At 42.9% G+C, this 19,348-nt stretch overlaps 1 protein-coding gene across 5 annotated transcripts in view; it reads left to right on the top strand.

The window, feature by feature from the left end:
• The window catches only part of LNX1 (ligand of numb-protein X 1), a 207,519-nt gene that overhangs the window by 150,662 nt on the left and 37,509 nt on the right, over positions 1-19,348 (top strand). For 4 of the 5 annotated variants that reach the window (XM_059067628.2, XM_067036081.1, XM_059067631.2 and 1 more), the window contains 4 exons: positions 1,164-1,402; positions 1,904-2,056; positions 7,771-7,973; positions 10,619-10,990. In XM_059067628.2, the coding sequence (XP_058923611.1) occupies positions 1,164-1,402; positions 1,904-2,056; positions 7,771-7,973; positions 10,619-10,990 (967 nt within the window). The remainder of the gene's footprint in view (positions 1-1,163; positions 1,403-1,903; positions 2,057-7,770; positions 7,974-10,618; positions 10,991-19,348) is intronic. The other variant, XM_067036080.1, reaches the window with a different exon arrangement.

Raw genomic sequence — 19,348 nt, 5'->3', positions numbered from 1 at the left:
TTATGAATTAACATCCATTATATGCAAATGGCCACTTCTTAAAGGGACTCGCCCATTTGATTTTTGCCTTCATAACCACTGAGAAGCTGGTTTGGCTGTCTGCGGCACTTCCTCACCACAGTGAATGAAAGAGTTAAATCCTCACCATTTGCTGATCAAAACCCGACTTGCCCAGTGACAATGGAAGTACATCCATAGCAAAATATGGACTTAGATCGTCTCAAACCTCAGTGTCCTGGCCCTTACGCTTGCTCTTTAGCATGAATGGTGAATGGATATAGACCTGTTTTTTTTTTTTTTTTTTTTTTTTTTCGGTATGCGGGCCTCTCACTGTGTGGCCTCTCCCGTTGCGGAGCACAGGCTCCGGACGCGCAGGCCCAGTGGCCATGGCTCACGGGCCCAGCCGCTCCGCGGCATGTGGGATCCTCCCGGACCAGGGCACGAACCCGTGTCTCCTGCATCGGCAGGCGGACTCTCAACCACTGCACCACCAGGGAAGCCCTAGACCTGTTTTTTAAACACCATGAATGTTGTTTTACCTTCCCAATGTTAAAAGACATGAAAACTTTTAGCACATGGGAGCCCCTGGCCCCTGGTCCTGGCCACTCAGACCAGCCCAGAGGTAGAGACTGGAAACCAGCAAGCCTGCTTCTAGAGAATGTGAAGCTGAACCAACTCCTTTGGTTTTGTAGTGAGGGCATTTCTGTTTCCATGGACAGTTAAATATGGAATCTGGGAGGAGCTTTGTGTTTATGGTCAGTGGTTTGGGAGCTAAACCCAAAAGAAGGGACTGAGAGGGTGACTAAGGACTTTCATGGTCAAAATAAACACCAGCAAGAAGGAACTGCCACATCCAAATAGTTGAAGAAGGCCAGCCTCAAGCCCTAGTCTTGTAGACCCCATGACAGCTCTCGTAATTTGCATTCCAGGGGCCAGTGTAGAGAGTGCTTTAACAGAATGCTGTGGACATCTTTTAAAAATTGTTCTTTCAAGTCATTCATTCAATTGGTTGGCAAGTGTATATTGATTTACGTCCGTGTGAAAAGGGAGAGGAACCAGGGGTGAGCAAGTCAATTTCCAAGGGTAGCAAGCACAGATACTTGAAGAGGCCTGGTTGAACAATGTGCAAAGCCTTCTCTGACCTCCTGCTGGTTTTGTTGCAGCTGCAAAGGCGCCTCCCACTATGGCCTCACCAAAGACAGGAAGAGGCACTCTCAGGTTGGCTGTCCAGACGGCTGTGCCAGCCTCACAGCAACAGCACTCTCTCCAGAGGTTTCTGCAGCTGCTGCCATCTCCTTAATGACAGACGAGCCTGGCCTAGACAACCCTGCCTACGTGTCCACAGCAGAGGACGGTCAGCCAAACAGCCCCCTGGACCCTGGCCGGAGCAACCGAACAAGGGGTGAGTCAAGTGTGGTTGTCCGGGAATGGGCTCCTTGGCCTTGGGATTGCCCTCTGTGGAAAGTTATAGAAACATTTTTTCAAGGGAAAAACGTTCTGGTAGTTTTGGCAGCAACCCAACATCCAGTTCTCCGGAGTGGAATGAAACCGCGAGGACCTGAGATCATTAGAAATGTGTGTAATCTGACCTGGTGAAAGGGGTTGAAGTTAGACCTAGTGATTCATCACTCCCTCGGTGTCCCTACCTTCCCATCCAGGTGGCTCGAGAAAAGTGCTGTTATATTCCATCCAGCCCAGGAAATAAAAACAAGCAGATTTTAAATAAAACATCCGTATTGCATCGTAGAAAACTGAGACTATACAGATAAGCAAATTCTATCATCCCAGCCCCTAGAAGTAATCACCGTTCACGATGTGTTGTGCGTGTCTTACCAGCCGTGTCCATAAAAGAGGACTTCTGTGAATGCGTAGCTACTCTCCCTCCCTTCTCTCTTGTCCTCAGCACAGCCCTTTGAGCGATCCACCATCAGAAGCAGATCTTTTAAAAAAATAAACCGAGCCTTGAGTGTTCTTCTAAAGACAAAGGGTGGAAGTACAGTTGTCAACCAAGCTGAGCGGGGCAGAGAGAATTCTGAAAACACCACTGCCCCTGATGGTAAGTGGCCTCCCAGTAAGGCTGGGCTTCCAGAATGATGACTTCAGGCGTGATGACAACCAGACCGCCTCCCCGCTTTCTATGACACCTCTCTTCCCAAGGGCATAAATATTTCTTACCTTGATTAGCCTACTTCGTGCATAAGCAACCAAAGGCAGAAATTATTGTTCTCTTTTTACATAGATTGAGGGAAAAGGTTTTGGAACCCTTACCTTCAGGTGCTAGCTTAGTGCATATAAAGAATAATATAGTTTTTTTTTAACTGCATTATGCCTCAATTAATTAATTAATTAATTAATTCTTGTCTGCTTTGCGTCTTCGTTGCTACGCGTGAGCTTTCTCTAGTTGTGGAGAGCGAGGGCTACTCTTTGTTGCAGTACACAGACTCTAGGTGCACGGGCTTCAGTAGTTGTGGCATGCAGGCTCAGCAGTTGTGGTTTGTGGGCTCTAGAACACAGGCTCAGTAGTTGTGGCGCATGGGCTTGGTTGCTCTGCGGCATGTGGGACCTTCCCGGACCAGGGATTGAACCTGTGTCCCCTGCACTGGCAGGCAGATTCTTAACCACTGTGCCACCAGGGAAGTCCCAAGAATAATACAGTTAAGTGAAGAACATTTAGAACAGTGCCTGGCACATAGTAAATGCTATGTAAGTATTTATTCTTATTACCACTTTGTGTGATGTGTGGTTCTGAGTGTTTTACATGCATTAACTCATTTAATCCTCAACAACTCTTTGAAGTAGCTACTACTATTATCCGTGTTTTACAAATGAGGAAACTGAGACACCAGGAGGTTACTTAGCTTGCCCCAAATTACCGTTCTAAACTTGGAATCCAGGTTAATGTGGTTCTAGAATCTATGCAAAGGAAGTTTCTGGATCTTAGATCCTATGTGTTTTCCCCAATATAAATGGAGCTGAGAAAATACTGTCCTGTCCTTTCTTTTCATCTAATATTAGACCTTTACAGTGGTAATAATAGTAGCTTAAATTTTTTTTTGAGCTTTCCTGGGTGCCAGGTAATGCTCTAAGTCATTTAAAGGTCACAGTGCTAAGGATAGTGATCGTGATTCTCATTTTACAGAAGAAACTTTGACTCCGAGAGATTGGGTAACTAGTCCAAAGTCACCCAGCTGGAAAATGGCAGACCCAGGATTTTAACTTGGGTCCTCTGGCTACAGAGCCCACTCGTTTACCCACTGGATTAAGCACCCTCCACTCCTTCGAAGTTGGGAGGTAAATCCAAAACCACCGTCTTTATCATGTTCTCAGAGAACTTGCGAGCAGTCGTTTAAGACCCCTGCTTATCCCCTCTCACCCTGTACACACGCTACATGCTCTGACTACTCTGAACTTATTGCCGTCCTGTAAATACTGTGTCTCTCTCACTTCCATGTTGTTGTCCATCCTGTACTCTCACGCCCCTTCAGCTGGCATCCTAATTCCTCTTTCCAAGCTCAGCATAGGCTTTGCCTCCTCCTGGGAGCCCTCCTTGACTCCCTCAGTCCTCTCTCCTTGGTGTTCTCAAAACACCTGTATCTCTGTTATAGCAATGTCACCTTTCATCATAACTGTACCAATGGCGGGCAGGGGCTCTTTATCTAACTCTTTGTGTTCTCAAGGCCAAGCACAATATCTGGCACATGATAGTTTTGCTGAATGTTTCTGCAATGAATAAAAGGATTATAACTTCCTTTCTGCCAATCTTCCCCCCTTATTAAAGCCTCCTTAATTCCATTCCATGTAAAGTTTTCTCCTACCTGAATAAGATTGATTTGCATGTTTATTGCAGAAACTTTTAAAATAAGAGATTACTATGTGTAAGACATTGGCCTAGGCTCTGTACTTTTTTTTTTTTTTTTTTTTTTTACTGAAGTACAGTTGATTTACAATATTATGTTAGTTTCAGATGTACCACATAGTGATTCAATATTTTTATAGATTATACTTCATTTATAGTTATTATAAAATATTGGTTATATTCCTTGTGCTGTGCAATATATCCTCGTAGCTTATTTATTTTATACATAGTCGTTTGTACCTCTTAATCCCCTACCCCATTTTGCTCCTCTCCCCTTCCCTCTCCCCACTGGTAACCACTAGTTTGATCTCTATATCTGTGAGTCTGTTTGTTTTGTTTATTTGTTTTTATTTTCTAGATTCCACATGTAAGTGATAATATACAATATTTGTCTTTTCTGTCTGACTTATTTCACTTAACATAATACCCTCCAGGTCCATCTACATTGTTGCAAACAGCAGAATTTCATTCTTTTTTATGGCTGAGTAGTATTCCATTGTATACATACCACATCTTCTTTATCTATTCATCTGTTGATGGACACTTAGCCAAGCTATGGAAGCAACCTATCTTGGTAAATAATGCGGCTATGAACACTGAGGTGCATGTATCTTTTCAGATTAATGCTTTTGTTTTCTTTGTCTATATACCCAGGAATGGAATTACTGGATGATATGGTAGTTCTACTTTTAGTTATTTGAAAAACCTCCATACTGTTTTCTATAGTGGCTGTATCGATTTACATTCCTACCAACAGTGTACTAGGGTTCCCTTTTCTCCACATCCTCGCCATCATTTGTTATTTGAAGACTTTTTGATGATGGCCATTCTGACAGGTGTGAGGTGATTAGCGATGTTGAGCATCTTTTCATGTGCCTGTTGGCCATATCTGTACATCTTCTTTGGAAAAATGCCTTTTCATGACTTCTGCCCATTTTTTAATCAGGTTGTTTGTTTTTTTGATATTGAGTTGTATGAGCTGTTTATATAGTTAAGCTCTGTACTTTTATATAAAGATTATAAAATCCAGCTCCTGGCTCCAAGAAGTTCATTCAAGACTAAAAAAAATAAAATACCGTAAAGAGTGAGATATAAATAATGGAAAATGGCAGCTGTCAGAAGAGGAGCACCACTTCCCAGTGGGACAGTGTAATCCATGTTTAAGGAGTGGTTATGACCTGGGTGGGCATATGGGGATCTTGACTGTGTGTTGGAAAGTAGTGGGAGATGAGGTTAAGGCCAGATTAGAAGGGTCCTGGATGCCATTTAGGAGTCTTGACTTGGGGCAGTGAACACACCTGAAGGCTTTTGCGTAGAGTTATAGCAGGATGGAAGCTGTGTATCAGGAAGATGAAGATGGCAGCTGTGTTGTGTGTGCAGGGGCTTCAAGTAGGAGAGAATGGATTTCCTCAGGTGCTCCAGGAAGCTATTACTCCACAATGGGGTGAGGTATTAAAACTCAGTGAGGCTGGTACAGGATTTGTGAGGCAACAAAGCTTTTAAAAATGGCCTTAGGATCTCATTGCTTCAGTAAGTAACCCGCGGTGAGTATGGTGAATGCCCATGGTTTATCCATCCTTTTCATATCAGTAAAGAGACTGGCTTCACTACTTATCAGCTGGGTGACCTGGCCAGGTTACTTGACTTCTCTAAGCTTTAGTATTTCGTCATCCAAAAAAACAGGGATGATAATAATCTAGTTCAAAGGGTTGCTGTGAGGACTAAACAAACAAACAACAAAATGTCATACAAATTGCTTAGCTCAATGGCCAGCATATAATAAACACTTGGTAAATGATACTATATCCGTTAGTCCTTAAGTAAGGACACAATATTGAACAACTGTCTCTTTTCAGACCAGCACTAGTTTGGCAGTTAAAAAGTTACTTTAACTCTCGAAGGGAAGGTCACTAGGGTCTCATTGTTGTAGCTCTAATTAACATTTCCAAGTGTGACTGGGTATGTCCCTTCAGACTATCAAACATCCTTGATTGGTTAAATTTGGGAGCATGGTTTTTGTAAATCTGTTGGGGAAAAGAGTAGAAAGGGAGGGGGAGGAGAGAAAACCAGCAGCTTTGATGATAATTTCCAAATCTTTCTTTGCTCAAAATGATTTCTTTTAAGAACTTCCATTGCCTTGTCACCAGACCTGTTCTAACAAATACTTGTGGATAGAGCCTACTTAAGGTAATCAAGATACTTTAAACATTAATTGAACTCGATCACCCAATCACTGTTAGCACCAGGAGCTGACAGATGAAGGCTGCTGCCCACAGCCTTACAGCAAAGCCCAATTGCTTACATTAAATTAACTCCCAGTGGGAGGTGGAGACCCACATTTACAAAGTCTCCAGCTTCCTCTGGCCGCTAAATTGCTTTGTTTATCATGTTCTGCAATACTTGGAAATAACTTTAACTCTTGCTGCATTGTTCCTAGAGAGTTGAGTACTTATTCAGGACCTCATAGTTCATTAGGGAAAATGCATTAAGGTCATGGGTTTTGCAAATAGTCTGAGTGTTTTATGTAGAACCAGGCCTGCAGTTTTGATCTTTCCCAATGACATAATTAAGGGAGAATCTTAGGGCAGGGGCAGCTGTCAGCAGCTACAGGAGACAAAAGCATCAGCGCTCTCAACATCCTCAGTTGAGCCTCAAGCAACTGGGGAGGAGCTGCAGCTCCCGTCAAACTAGGTGTTGTGTGGCCGGCATTTCCTGGTGTCCACCACCGCCACCACCACCCCCCGGCCCCATGGGCTTCTATTCCAATCTAGATGGAGAATAGCGCCAATCGTTGCTCCTGGTTGCTCCTGGCTATGGGTCTGTAGACCAAGTCCCCTGTGGACCCCTGGCTTCAGGGGACTCTGAGGAAGGTGACAGGAGAGAGAACGTCATCAGGAGCCCCAGGTTCTGACCTGGCTCTGAGGACCACCACCTAACTGCCACCTCCAGCCAGTGGTGTCACTTCTCCTCTCCGAGCTCACTCATCCTCCCTTTTGAAACAAAGGTCTGACTGTCCCTGTCAAACTATACAGCCTGAGAAACTCTTCTGTGTGTGGACCCAGCGGGCGGGGGCGGGGGACCGGTGACAGATTTCAAGGGGAAAGAGTCCTCAGTAAAGAGGGAAAGTTTGGAAACACCGGTAGCCTGGGTCTCTGAATCTCCTTTTGGCTCTGAATCCAGCCATACAAGCAGATCGGGGATGAACCTCTTGACGCCACCAGCTAGGCCTGGGCCTCTTTCCTGGATCATGAATTAGGCCATTTGACTTCCCTTTACTGACAACAGGGTCTGGTAGAGAGGACTGATTCACTAAGCCTGAAAAGCAGGGCCTCCCAGGAGGAAATCTTCAAAATGATCAAAAAGAGCAGAACAGACTTGTTCTGTTTTGCCCCTTGATTAGTAAGTGATCCAACTGCAGTCCATACCATAATGACTGTTCGTTCATTCCTCTTCATTCAATAAACATAGGCTGAAGTCTCCTGTGTACAGAGATCTGTGCACAGAACTACAAAACAGCCAGAAATTATGTCCTCAAGGATCTTAGAGTCCAATGGTGGGTATAAGAAATGGGCATGAATGATAATAATAATAATAGAAGGCTCGGTGCCATGAGAAATAAAGCTTTATGGGAAATGGGAAGTTTAGAGAGAGCAGGGAAAAGAGATCAGGGTAGAGTTTAATTGGAAGGGATCATTTCATGCAGGCCTTGAAGGAAAAATTGGGTTTAGGCCTAGAATGGAAAACATTCCAGGCAGAGAAACTTATGCTGGCACAGAGGCAGGAAGATGGAAAACATGTACAAGGAACGATGAATAGTTTAGTTTGGCTGGAACCAAAGTTTGGCAAGAAAAGGAGTGGTTGGAAGTGTCCATTGTGGGGGTGTCTTAAATAAATATTGTCTCTGTCCATTTTAGTCTTTCCAAGGTTGTATCACCTGATTCCATATGGTGAAATTACCAGAGTCAAGATCAATCGAGCGGATCCCAATGAAAGCCTCTCCATTAGGCTTGTGGGAGGCAATGAAACCCCGCTGGTCCATATCATTATCCAGCACATTTATCGCGACGGGGTGATTGCCAGAGACGGCCGGCTACTGCCAGGAGACATCATCCTAAAGGTAGAGACCACGGCTGTGGAGCCATGAAGAGGGTCTTAGCAAAAGTCACTTCAGAGCAAATCATTGGGTGGGTGGGTGGATGGATGGATGGATGGATGGATGGATGGATGGATGGACGCATAGGTAAAGCACTAACATAAACGTGGAGCCGTCACTTTCCATAGTTCTTATGTTGATATTGCTCTTCATACAGGATTTGTCATCTGAGATAGGTCCCTAACCCTTCTGTCTTTCTTGTTTTGTTTTTTTGCTTTTTTTTGGCTGTGCCACACAGCATGTGGGATCTTAGTTGCCTGACCAGGTGCCCCCTGCAGTGGAAGTGCGGAGTCCTAACCACCAGACCACCAGGGAATTCCCTTTCTTGTTCTTTTGATCTCTTTTTCTCTCTCTGTATAAATACTGTTTCTGTATCAGTTTGTCTCTGTGTTCCCCTCCTTCCTCTTCCTTCTGCTATCTTCCCCCTCCCTTTTCTCTACCTCTACATTCTTCTCTCTTCCTTCTCCTCCTCCCTCCCCTCTCTCCCTCTCTCACCCTTTCCTCCCACTTTAAGTAGCAGTAACATAAAACAATATAAAACTGAAGCCTGTATCTTCTTAAATTGTTTTTAGAGCAGATAAATGGAACATTTTATATTTTATCTAATCACTTACATTCACACACCCCTCTAAAGTAAATTTCCTATAGCTTAATTGCCCTTCACACACACACACACACACACACACACACACACACACACACACACAAATCCGTAAGCAATTTTGCCAACCCACAGACGTTCCAGGGGAGACAGGTAGTGGAAGAGAACACGTTGGACATTACTGTCCTGAGGCCTGCCTGAGGGGAAGGATGCTAGGGAGGGATTTTCAGAAGAAGAGAAAGGATAAAGGAAGAGTTGTTTATCAGACAGAAGTCCAACATGTGCCAAAAGTGATAAGAAAAAATCCCTGCCTTGGCCATATATTTCCTGTCTGATACTCAGATGACAGTTTCATCCCATCCCTTCTGGGTTGCTGAGAGGCCAGCTCCTGATACATCATGAGCTGTTTCTCTGGCAAAGAAATTCTTGTTGTTTGGAAAAAGAGGAGAAAGAACTTAAAGCAGTTATTGTAGAAACACTGATATTCTCACTGGCCTCCGAGGTAGAGTATGGTGAGGCAGGGCCCGTCAACCTCAAGGGACAGCCAGCCGCACAATCAGTGACACTCTGCATGGCTTCCTCCCAGCTCTGTGGAAACTATGCTGCCTGGGACGGTTGCATAAGGAAAAGCTTTTCGATTCTTGTGGCCTTCAACTGGCACTTGCAAGCAAAAGAGCTGCCAGGAGTATTTAGCAGGCGACCCTGACTTTCTTTCGGCCTGAGTGTGATGGGGCAAACCAGACACGGGATAAGGTGTCAGAGCAGAGCCAGGTCTTTGAGCTCACCTGTGCTTGGACAAAGGTGATGAGCCTTGCCCGAGCATGAGGGAGCCTCCATCCATCCCTGGAGATGCAACAGAGGACTAGCGATTGCGCGCTGCAGGCAGGCCCGTGAAATCTCATTCCAAGATTCTTCTAACAGTTGGCTGCAAGTACAGGAAATCTTACCAAATCATAGAAATTCAAGAAGGTTGTTTCTCTTCTGTGAGGCCTTCTTCCTTAAGCACAGAGTGTAGTGCTGCTGTGAAATTATTTTCTTCCCAGGCAGTGACCACTGGGAGCTGAAGCCTTCAGGCTGGGCCTGCCTAGAGTAATTAAAACCAGAAAGCCCCATGCAGCATCAGCCCTGAAGATCATTAGTGAGACACAAACGAGTGGGCCACGCTGGAGGACATTTAAGCAGCCAAATGACGTGATCCAGCCTTTCAATAAAAGAGCCTAGAAGCTTCCATTCACATCAGTTTGTTTGAAACTGTAGAGATTTTTTTTTTTTTCTCCTTTGCTGAGAACATGGGCAAAAGACCTTTTAGGTGAACACCCGGAGACTTCACACACACACAGACACACACAAACGCTCACACACATTTGCACACTTGCCAACACAAATATTTTCATGTACACACACATTCTCTCCCTCTCTTTCTCTCTCTCTCTCTCTCTCTCTCTCTCTCTCTCTCTCTCTCTCTCTCTCACACACACACACACACACACACACACACACACACACACAGAGTAGTGGGGCCTGGAAGTTCCAGTACAGGTGATCCAGGGAGAAAAGTTCATCTGGAGATGTTTGGAAAGAAAATGCCAACTCAGTTTGATTTAAACAGCAGTTTAATGTAATCATTAATCAGAAATTTTCTTTTCTTCTTTTGCCTTTCCCCACTTTTCTTCCTTTTCCTCCCCCCTTCAGCTGAAAAATAAGTTTAGCAAGCAACAGAAAGGAGGGTTAGGACTATATAAATTCAAGGGCCTGTGTAAGGACAAGACTGAAGAAAGATGGTGTCTGCCGAGAGAGAGTTGAAAAGGTGTGCAGCTAATGCTCAAGGAAACCGGGTTAAAAGTCCTGTTGGAAGATGGGGGTATTTGGACGGAGAAGAAGGTGATAGAGCAGAGTGATCCTTCAGGAAGGGCCCCAGTGAGTCTGTGGGCTGGGCCTCTGGGGCAGGGTTGTGGCCGGCGGAGCGGACGACTCGGTAGCTGCAGATTCTGAGGTCCCCTTGCCCTAGGTCAACGGCATGGACATCGGCAACGTACGGCACAACTATGCCCTGCACCTCCTGCGGCAGCCCTGCCGGGTGCTGTGGCTGACGGTGCTGCGGGAGCAGAAATTCCGGAGCAGGACTGATGGGCAGCCCCTGGACACCTATGGGCCCCGGGATGACAGTTTCCACGTGATCCTCAACAAAAGCAGCCCGGAGGAGCAGCTTGGAATAAAACTGGTGTGCAAGGTGGATGAGCCTGGGGTGTTTATTTCCAACGTTCTGGATGGTGGCGTGGCAGACCGACACGGTCAGCTGGAGGAGAACGATCGTGTGTTAGCCATCAATGGACATGACCTTCGGTACGGCAGCCCGGAAAGTGCAGCTCATCTGATTCAGGTGGGTCACGGGTCATTAAGAGATCCCAGTCAGAAATTGCAGCATAATCAGGAACACTCATCACCCTGACCCACCTACCCTGTTACTACCCCGTGTGACATACAGTGCCTCCCTTTCGAGGAGTTGAGGGTGGAGGGCCAGGGAGGAATACTACTCCAGCAAATGGTGTGTCTTGGGGTCATGGCCATTCCATCGGAGTTGCCAGTCATCCAGTCTGACTGCAGGTAAACACATTGGGCGAGGTGTTGCAACCTCACCAGGTTCAGATCACTCAAGGTCAGCGAGGTTGTGTCATCCCTGTACCTAGTATGATAGTCATAGACCCAGGGCTCACTCAGATGTGTTCTGGACACTTCCAAGACATCTGGTTGCACCAGCTCCTGTAAGAAGCTGTGCCATGTGCTCTCCAGGGATCCTGTGGACAAGAAACTACTGTAGGATTGGCTTAGGCTGAGCCCTGTCTCCATGGCTAAGTCCAGCTCCCTTCGAAAGCCCAAGGGAACTCAAATATGAACCTAAGGAAGTCCCCCTATAAGAGAGGCATACAAATTATCATTAGTCAGCCAAATAGAGCTCACGATAGCCTGACATTAGTTCAAACTAATTCACTCTCCTTATAGGAGCAATGTTACCAAGCCCGAGCATGCATCCTGTTGACTTTGGCTGGGTCACCATGAGTTTTTCTTTTTGTTGTTGGTGGTTTTTTTTTTTTTTTTTTCATTGAACTATAGTTGATTTATAATGTTGTGTTTCAGGTATGCAACAAAGTGATTCAGTTTTACATATATATATATATATATATATATATATATATATATATATAAAATTCTTTTTCAGATTCTTTCTCCTTATAGGTTATTACAAAATATTGAGTGTAGTTCCCTGTGCTATACAGTAGGTCCTTGTTGGTTATGTATGTTATATATAGTAGTGTGTATATGTCAATCCCAAATGCCTAATTTATCCCTTCCCCCACCTTCCCCTTTGGTAACCATAAGTTTATTTTCTATGTCTGTGGATCTATTTCTGTTTTGTAAATAAGTTTATTTGTATCTTTTTTTTTAGATTTCACATATAAGCAATATCATGATATTTGTCTTTCTCTATCTGACTTACTTCATTTAGTATGATAATCTCTAGATCCATCCATGTTGCTGCAAATGGCATTTTTTCATTTTTTTATGGCTGAGTAATATTCCATTGTATATATGTACCACCTCTTCTTTATCCATTTCTGTGTCGATGGATATTTAGGTTGCTTCTGTGTCTTGGCTGTTGTAAACAGTGCTGCAATGAATATTGGGGTGCATATATCTTTTTGAATTATAGTTCTCTCCAGTTATATGCCCAGGGGTGGGATTGTAGGATCATATGGTAAGTCTGTGTTTAGTTTAAGAAACATCCATACTCTTCTCCATAGTGGCTTTACCAACTTTCATTTCCACCAAAGTATATATAGGAGGGTTCCCTTTTCTCCACACCCTCTCCAGCATTTATTATTTGTAGACTTTTTGATGATGACCATTCCGACTGATGTGAGGTGATACCTCATTGTAGTTTTGATTTGCATTTCTCTAATAATTAGTGAGGTTGAACATGTTTTCATGTTCCTGTTAGCCATCTATATGTCTTCTTCAGAGAAATGTCTATTTAGATCTTCTGCCCATTTTTTAATTGGGTGGTTTATTTTTCATCATGAGTTTTTCTAATGTTCTCTGAGCTTCCAGCTTTATTCCCAGAGAGACAGGCTTTGTTCTGGGCTCTTGTATTCTAACCCTTTAATCCACTTCATTTAGCCAAAATGTATTAAGTTTTTGCTGCTTGACTAGCCCTGGATTAGATGCAGAGAACAGGGAGATGATGACCTCTTAGGCTGGTCTCCCAAAAGAGTCCACCGTCTAGTAGAGGAGGTGGACTTTTTCTAGATGACTGCCGTGTGGTGTGACAGTGTGTAATGGTGAAATTAAGTATAGCGCTGGTGTAGACAAAGGAGAGTTTGTTTGTTTGTTTGTTTGTTTTTTACTGAGATGGGGTCTAGAAATTCTTCACAGAGGAGGAAAATCTTGAACTGGGGTTCTGATGCATCAGTAGAAATTCTCTAGGTGCGTGAGGCAGGGAGGGTCATTCTAAGGAGACACAACACAAAAGAATGTTTCCCCAAAAGCTAGTTAGGGAAATGATTAGCACCTGGAGAGTGGTATACATTTTAAAAGCTGCAATAGATAAAGCAGGAGTGGTAGGCAAGGGCCAGATCATGTAGAGTTTTACAGGCCATGATAAGGAGCTCAGACCTTACCCCCAAGGCCATGAGGTGTCATTGGAAGGGTTTAAGAAAGGAAGTGACATGATTTTCTAGCAAGATCTCTCTAGAGGCAGTGGAGAGCTGATAGGAGAGGGGCCAGAAGAGAGGCCTTGTCTTAAGATGCGTTTGCAGCTATCCACCATCATGTCAGCTTCCACTTAGTGACTGAAGTATTAATTCTTCAAGTATAGACAGAGAGTAGTAGCTGACTGGTCCTTTGTACCAAGTTCCATGGAGGATGACATTCAGAAGACAGAGCCTACTCTCAAGGACTTGATCTTCTCAGTACAAACAAATCTCCCTACCCTTGGGTTCCAGTCATGGAGTTCTTCCAGGTGTTGGCAACTCTTTTCACTGTCGTATGTGTGGTATCTTATCCCTCTTTCTTGAGGAGAACCAAGTAGCGGATGAAATTATTGTCATTTTAAAGGTGGAAAGCCTGAGGCAGAGGGTGCAAGGGGACTTACCCTGCTTCCTCCGTCCACTAGGACAGGAAGTACATGTGGTGCTTTGGTCCCCGAGCTGGGACTTTTGATGGTGCCCCGGTTCCAAGGTGATTCTTAACCTGATGGACGTCCATCTGCCCTATGGGGCCTGAGGTCATGCCCTGTGGAGCAGGTTGAGCACAAAACCAGAGTTACAAGAGACATTTCCCTTCTGGAGTTTATGCCATCTATTCCCAAGTTCACATGCCCAGCTCCAACTTCTCTGAAGACCACACTTACATAGACAGCTGCCTACTTGGTATCTCCATGTGGCTGTCTAAAAGGCATCTCAAATCTAATGTCCAAAAGTGAACCCTTGACTTCTCCCCCCTCCACCCCTTTCCAAACCTGCTCTTCCCCTCAGTCTTTCCTCATCTCTAGAAATGGCACCACCATTTTTTTCAGTTACTTAGACCAAAAAGAGTTTTTACTCTTCCACATCCTCTGCCTACAATTCATCTCTGACCAACTCCATGCATTGGATCAGCCAGGCCACCATCACCTCTCTCTCTACTCAGCAGTTAGAATGACCACTTTACGGAGTCAATTCCACCATGTCGCTTTCTTGCCCTCAGCTCTCTGATGCTTGCCAAGGCACTCAGATTAAAATTCCAAATCCTTACAGTGCCCTGCAGAGCCATGCTAATCTGGTCTTTAGTTGTCTCTGCAACCTCATCTTAAGCAAAGGGGAGAATTTCTGGTATTCTCCCCCTTGTTTAACCATGCTCAGTCACACTGCCTTCTTGCTATTCCTCAAATATTTTTAAGAACTTTCTCAACTCAAAGCTGATGTTCTTGCTGTCCCTCTGATCAAAAGACTCTTACAAATGTCTATATAACTCCTACACTTCACTCAGTTCTCTCCTCAAATGCCACCTCCTCAGAGACACCTTCGCTGACAATCCCACTTAAAGTAGCATCTCCCACCCTCAATTCTCAATTCTGTATCCTCTAATCTTGATCTTCTTTTTTGGGGCCATGCCACACAGCTTGTGAGATCTTAGTTCCCCAACCAGGGATTGAACCCATGCCCGCTGCATTGGAAGCGCTAAGTCTTAACCACTGGACCCCAGGGAAGTCCCTAATCTTCTTTATCTTCTACCAACAAATTATTGTATTATTACCTGCCACAATCTAGCATGGTATAGTACAATAGAGTATTGTATCTCAAGCACTTACAGATATGCCTGGCAGTAATAGGCACTCAATAAATATTTGAATGAATAAGTTCAGTCAAGTTGTAAAAATGTAGAATTATATATAATTCACACATTAATTCCATCTCATAGGGATATTTTTTGTCAAACCATTTACTGAAGAACAAGCACCAAATCCACTTTTACATTATTTGTCCCCAAGGTAGAACTCTACTCTTTGTTGCCTTGAATTTGCTCAGTTATTATTGGTTGAGCACCTTCTAAGTGCCAAGAGGTGTGTAGTACAACAGTGAACAAGACTGACACAGTCCTGGCCTCTTGGAGCTTGGAATACAGTCCCACCTCTCCTCAAATACAATTAAGTCAGCATTGAGCAGGTGGTGTAACCTGTATGTACCAGTGGGTGAGAACAGGATATAGACAATGTTTATGAAAATATTAATCCATGGAAAAGGAAAAGCCCTTGGTTTTTTCTTTGTGAAGAAACTGCAGTCTAAGCATGATTTTTTTCTCCTTAAAAAGCAGACTCTTGGGTGATCATCAATTTTTTTCCCTGTTACACTTGTCAACTCTGCAGGTCAGTCAGTGCAGCTCACATTCTGAAGATCATCTGCCAACTATCCTTCCCAATAGGTGAAAGAAAAACTCCCTTACTCATGTCACTTGGAAAACTCTTGATTACATATGACATTCTACTTTTGTAGATTAGTAACAGAAGAGGAAAATATTTTTTCCCTGAGAAAGTTAATTTATGAAATAAAATCTTGCCTAACAGTGGAATTTCCTAGAAGATTCTTCTGCTTACAAAACAAAGCCAGTGTGCTTTATAGGCAGTGGAAGAGGAGGGAGAAAAAAAAAAAAAAAAAAGCTTGGGCAAAACTAGTTGGAAAAGAAATGGAAAAAGTAGAATGCTGGGCAAACTCAGTTAAGTGATCTCAAGCATGAATTTTATTTATGAGATACTCGTAACACACACCAAGCTGGGGCGATTAAACTAAATGCCCTTCAAAAGCTGAGACTCAAATTTCCAACCAATGCTTGGCTGCATTGGCCTTGTGTGTCCACTGCATGAATCATATTTGCCTTACAAAGAAATTCCCAAACAACATGTCCTTTTGGTCATGTTTTCTCCCACAGTCCCACACATTCTGCCTTTTTCTACATTATTTCAGGGAAAAGTTATTACAGAGAAGCCACAACTGTTTTAAATTTGACCAGCTTTACATATGTGGAACCCTAACCTTGGCTTATTCAGCAGCAGCCATAAGGGCCAGACTCCAGAGTTAGACAGATGGAGAGTCATACTCCTTTCAGAGACAAACCCGATGGAGACAGACGCTTCAATTATGGGGCAATTGCCTTATTTAGCAACTTCGTACAACTTTATATTTCTCCCTTGTCAATTTAAGCTTTTTGAGCACCATGACTAGAATCTCTACGAGAGTTGTTGAACTGTCTGGTGTCATACCTAAAATAACAGAACAAAGATATATGGGCCAAAGGTTTGAGACCCTAGTGGGGAAAAAGACATTTCAACATCCCAAACCTGGGAGGTTCCACATATATCTACCCAATATTAAGTATGAAAATGATTTCTGCTGAGAGTTATGCCTGTTTTGAGGTGCTCTCATCTACCTGCAGTTATGGATCAGTTAATAAATGAAGAAAGCAATAATGGATTTCAAATTTGAGTATCTCTTTTTTGTGCCTTTTTTTCTTAGCCAGCTTCCCAGACTTGAGGCAGAAGTTGAAATAATTCAAAGCCCTTTGCAGAAGTTGTCATACAATAGATTTTCGTTAATACTGGCCCATGTGATATTTTTTCCCCTCACATGAATTAATATTTAAATGAGAAGTTACTTCACCAAAGAACAATTGACAAGCAGCTTCTTCAGACTTTTTATTTTATTTTTTATTATTTTTTAACATCTTTATTGGAGTATGATTGCTTTACAATGGTGTGTTAGTTTCTGCATTACAACAAAATGAATCAGTTATACATATATATATGTTCCCATATCTCTTCCCTCTTGTGTCTCCCTCCCTCCCACCCTCCCTATCCCACCCCTCTAGGTGGTCACATACCACCTAGCTGATCTCCCTGTGTTATGCAGCTACCCCCCCCCCCCACTAGCTATCTATTATACGTTTGGTAGTATATGTATGTCCATGCCACTCTCTCACTTCATCACAGCTTACCCTTACCCCTCCCCATATCCTCAAGTCCATGCTCTAGTAGCTCTGTGTTTTATTCCCGTCCTACCCCCAGTCTCTTCATGACGTTATTTTTTTTCTTAGATTCCAATATATATGTGTTAGCATACGGTATTTGTTTTTCCCCTTCTGACTTACTTCACTCTGTATGATAGACTCCAGGTCCATCCACCTCACTACAAATAACTCAGTTTCATTTATTTTTATGGCTGAGTAATATTCCATTGTATATATGTGCCACATCTTCTTTATCCATTCATCTGTTGATGGACACTTAGGTTGCTTCCATGTCCTGGCTATTGTAAATAGAGCTGCAATGAACATTTTGGTACATGACTCTTTTTGAATTATGGTTTTCTCAGGATATATGCCCAGTAGTGGGATTGCTGGGTCATATGGTAGTTCTATTTGTAGTTTTTTAAGGAACCTCCATACTGTTCTCCATAGTGGCTGTATCAATTTACATTCCCACCAGCAGTGCAAGAGGGTTCGCTTTTCTCCACACCCTCTCCAGCATTTATTGTTTCTAGAATTTTTGATGATGGCCATTCTGACTGGTGTGAGATGATATCTCATTGTAGTTTTGATTTGCATTTCTCTAATGATTAATGATGTTGAGCATTCTTTCATGTGTTTGTTGGCAATCGGTATATCTTCTTTGGAGAAATGTCTATATAGGTCTTCTGCCCATTTTTGCATTCTGTTGTTTTTTTTTTTTTTTTTTTTTGTTATTGAGCTGCATGAGCTGCTTGTATAGTTTGAAGATTAATCCTTTGTCAATTGCTTCATTTGCAACTATTTTCTCCCATTCTGAGGGTTGTCTTTTGGTCTTGTTTATGGTATCCTTTGCTGTGCAAAAGCTTTTAAGTTTCATTAGGCCCCATTTGTTTATTTTTGTTTTTATTTCCATTACTCTAGGAGGTGAGTCAAAAAGGATCTTGCTGTGATTTATGTCACAGGGTGTTCTGCCTATGTTTTCCTCCAAGAGTTTGATAGTGTCTGGCCTTACATTTAGGTCTTTAACCCATTTTGAGTTTATTTTTGTGTATGGTGTTAGGGAGTGTTCTAATTTCATACTTTTACATGTACCTGTCCAGTTTTCCCAGCACCACTTATTGAAGAGGCTGTCTTTTCTCCACTGTATATTCTTGCCTCCTTTATCAAAGATAAGTGACCATATGTGTGTGGGTTTATCTCTGGGCTTTCTATCCTATTCCATTGATCTATATTTCTGTTTTTCTGCCAGTACCATACTGTCTTGATTACTGTAGCCTTGTAGTATAGTCTGAAGTCAGGGAGCCTGATTCCTCCAGCTCCATTTTTCATTCTCAAGATTGCTTTGGTTATTCGGGGTCTTCTGTGTTTCCATACAAATTGTGAAATTTTTTGTTCTAGTTCTGTGAAAAATGCCAGTGGCAGTTTGATAGGGCTTGCGTTGAATCTGTAGATTGCTTTGGGTAGTAGAGTCATTTTCACAACGTTGATTCTTACAATCCAAGAACACGGTATATTTCTCCACCTATTTGTATCATCTTTAATTTCTTTCATCAGTGTCTTGTAGTTTTCTGCATACAAGTCTTTTGTCTCCTTAGGTAGGTTTATTCCTAGATATTTTATTCTTTTTGTTGCAGTGGTAAATGGGAGTGTTTTCTTAATTTCCCTCTCAGATTTTTCATCATTAGTGTATAAGAATGCCAGAGATTTCTGTGCTTTAATTTTGTATCCTGCTACTTTACCAAATTCATTGATTAGCTCTAGTAGTTTTCTGGTAACATCCTTAGGATTCTCAATGTATAGTATCATGTCATCTGCAAACAGTGACAGCTTTACTTCTTCTTTTCCGATTTGGATTCCTTTTATTTCTTTTTGTTCTCTGATTGCTGTGGCTAGAACTTCCAAAACTATGTTGAATAAGAGTGGTGAGATTGGGCACCCTTGTCTTGTTCCTGATCTTAGTGGAAATGGTTTCAGTTTTTCACCATTGAGGATGATGTTTGCTGTGGGTTTGTCATATATGGCCTTTATTATGTTGAGGAAAGTTCCCTGTATGCCTACTTTCTGCAGGGTTTTTATCATAAATGGGTATTGAATTTTGTCAGAAGCTTTCTCTGCATCTATTGAGATGATCATATGGTTTTTCTCCTTCAGTTTGTTGATATGGTGTATCACATTGAATTGATTTGCGTATATTGAAGAATCC

The sequence above is a fragment of the Kogia breviceps genome, chromosome 6 (genome assembly GCF_026419965.1).
Source record: "Kogia breviceps isolate mKogBre1 chromosome 6, mKogBre1 haplotype 1, whole genome shotgun sequence".
Taxonomy (NCBI): Eukaryota; Metazoa; Chordata; class Mammalia; order Artiodactyla; family Physeteridae; genus Kogia; species Kogia breviceps.
The sequence above is the reverse complement of the archived record's forward strand: the minus strand, read 5'-3'. Positions and strand labels throughout refer to the sequence as shown.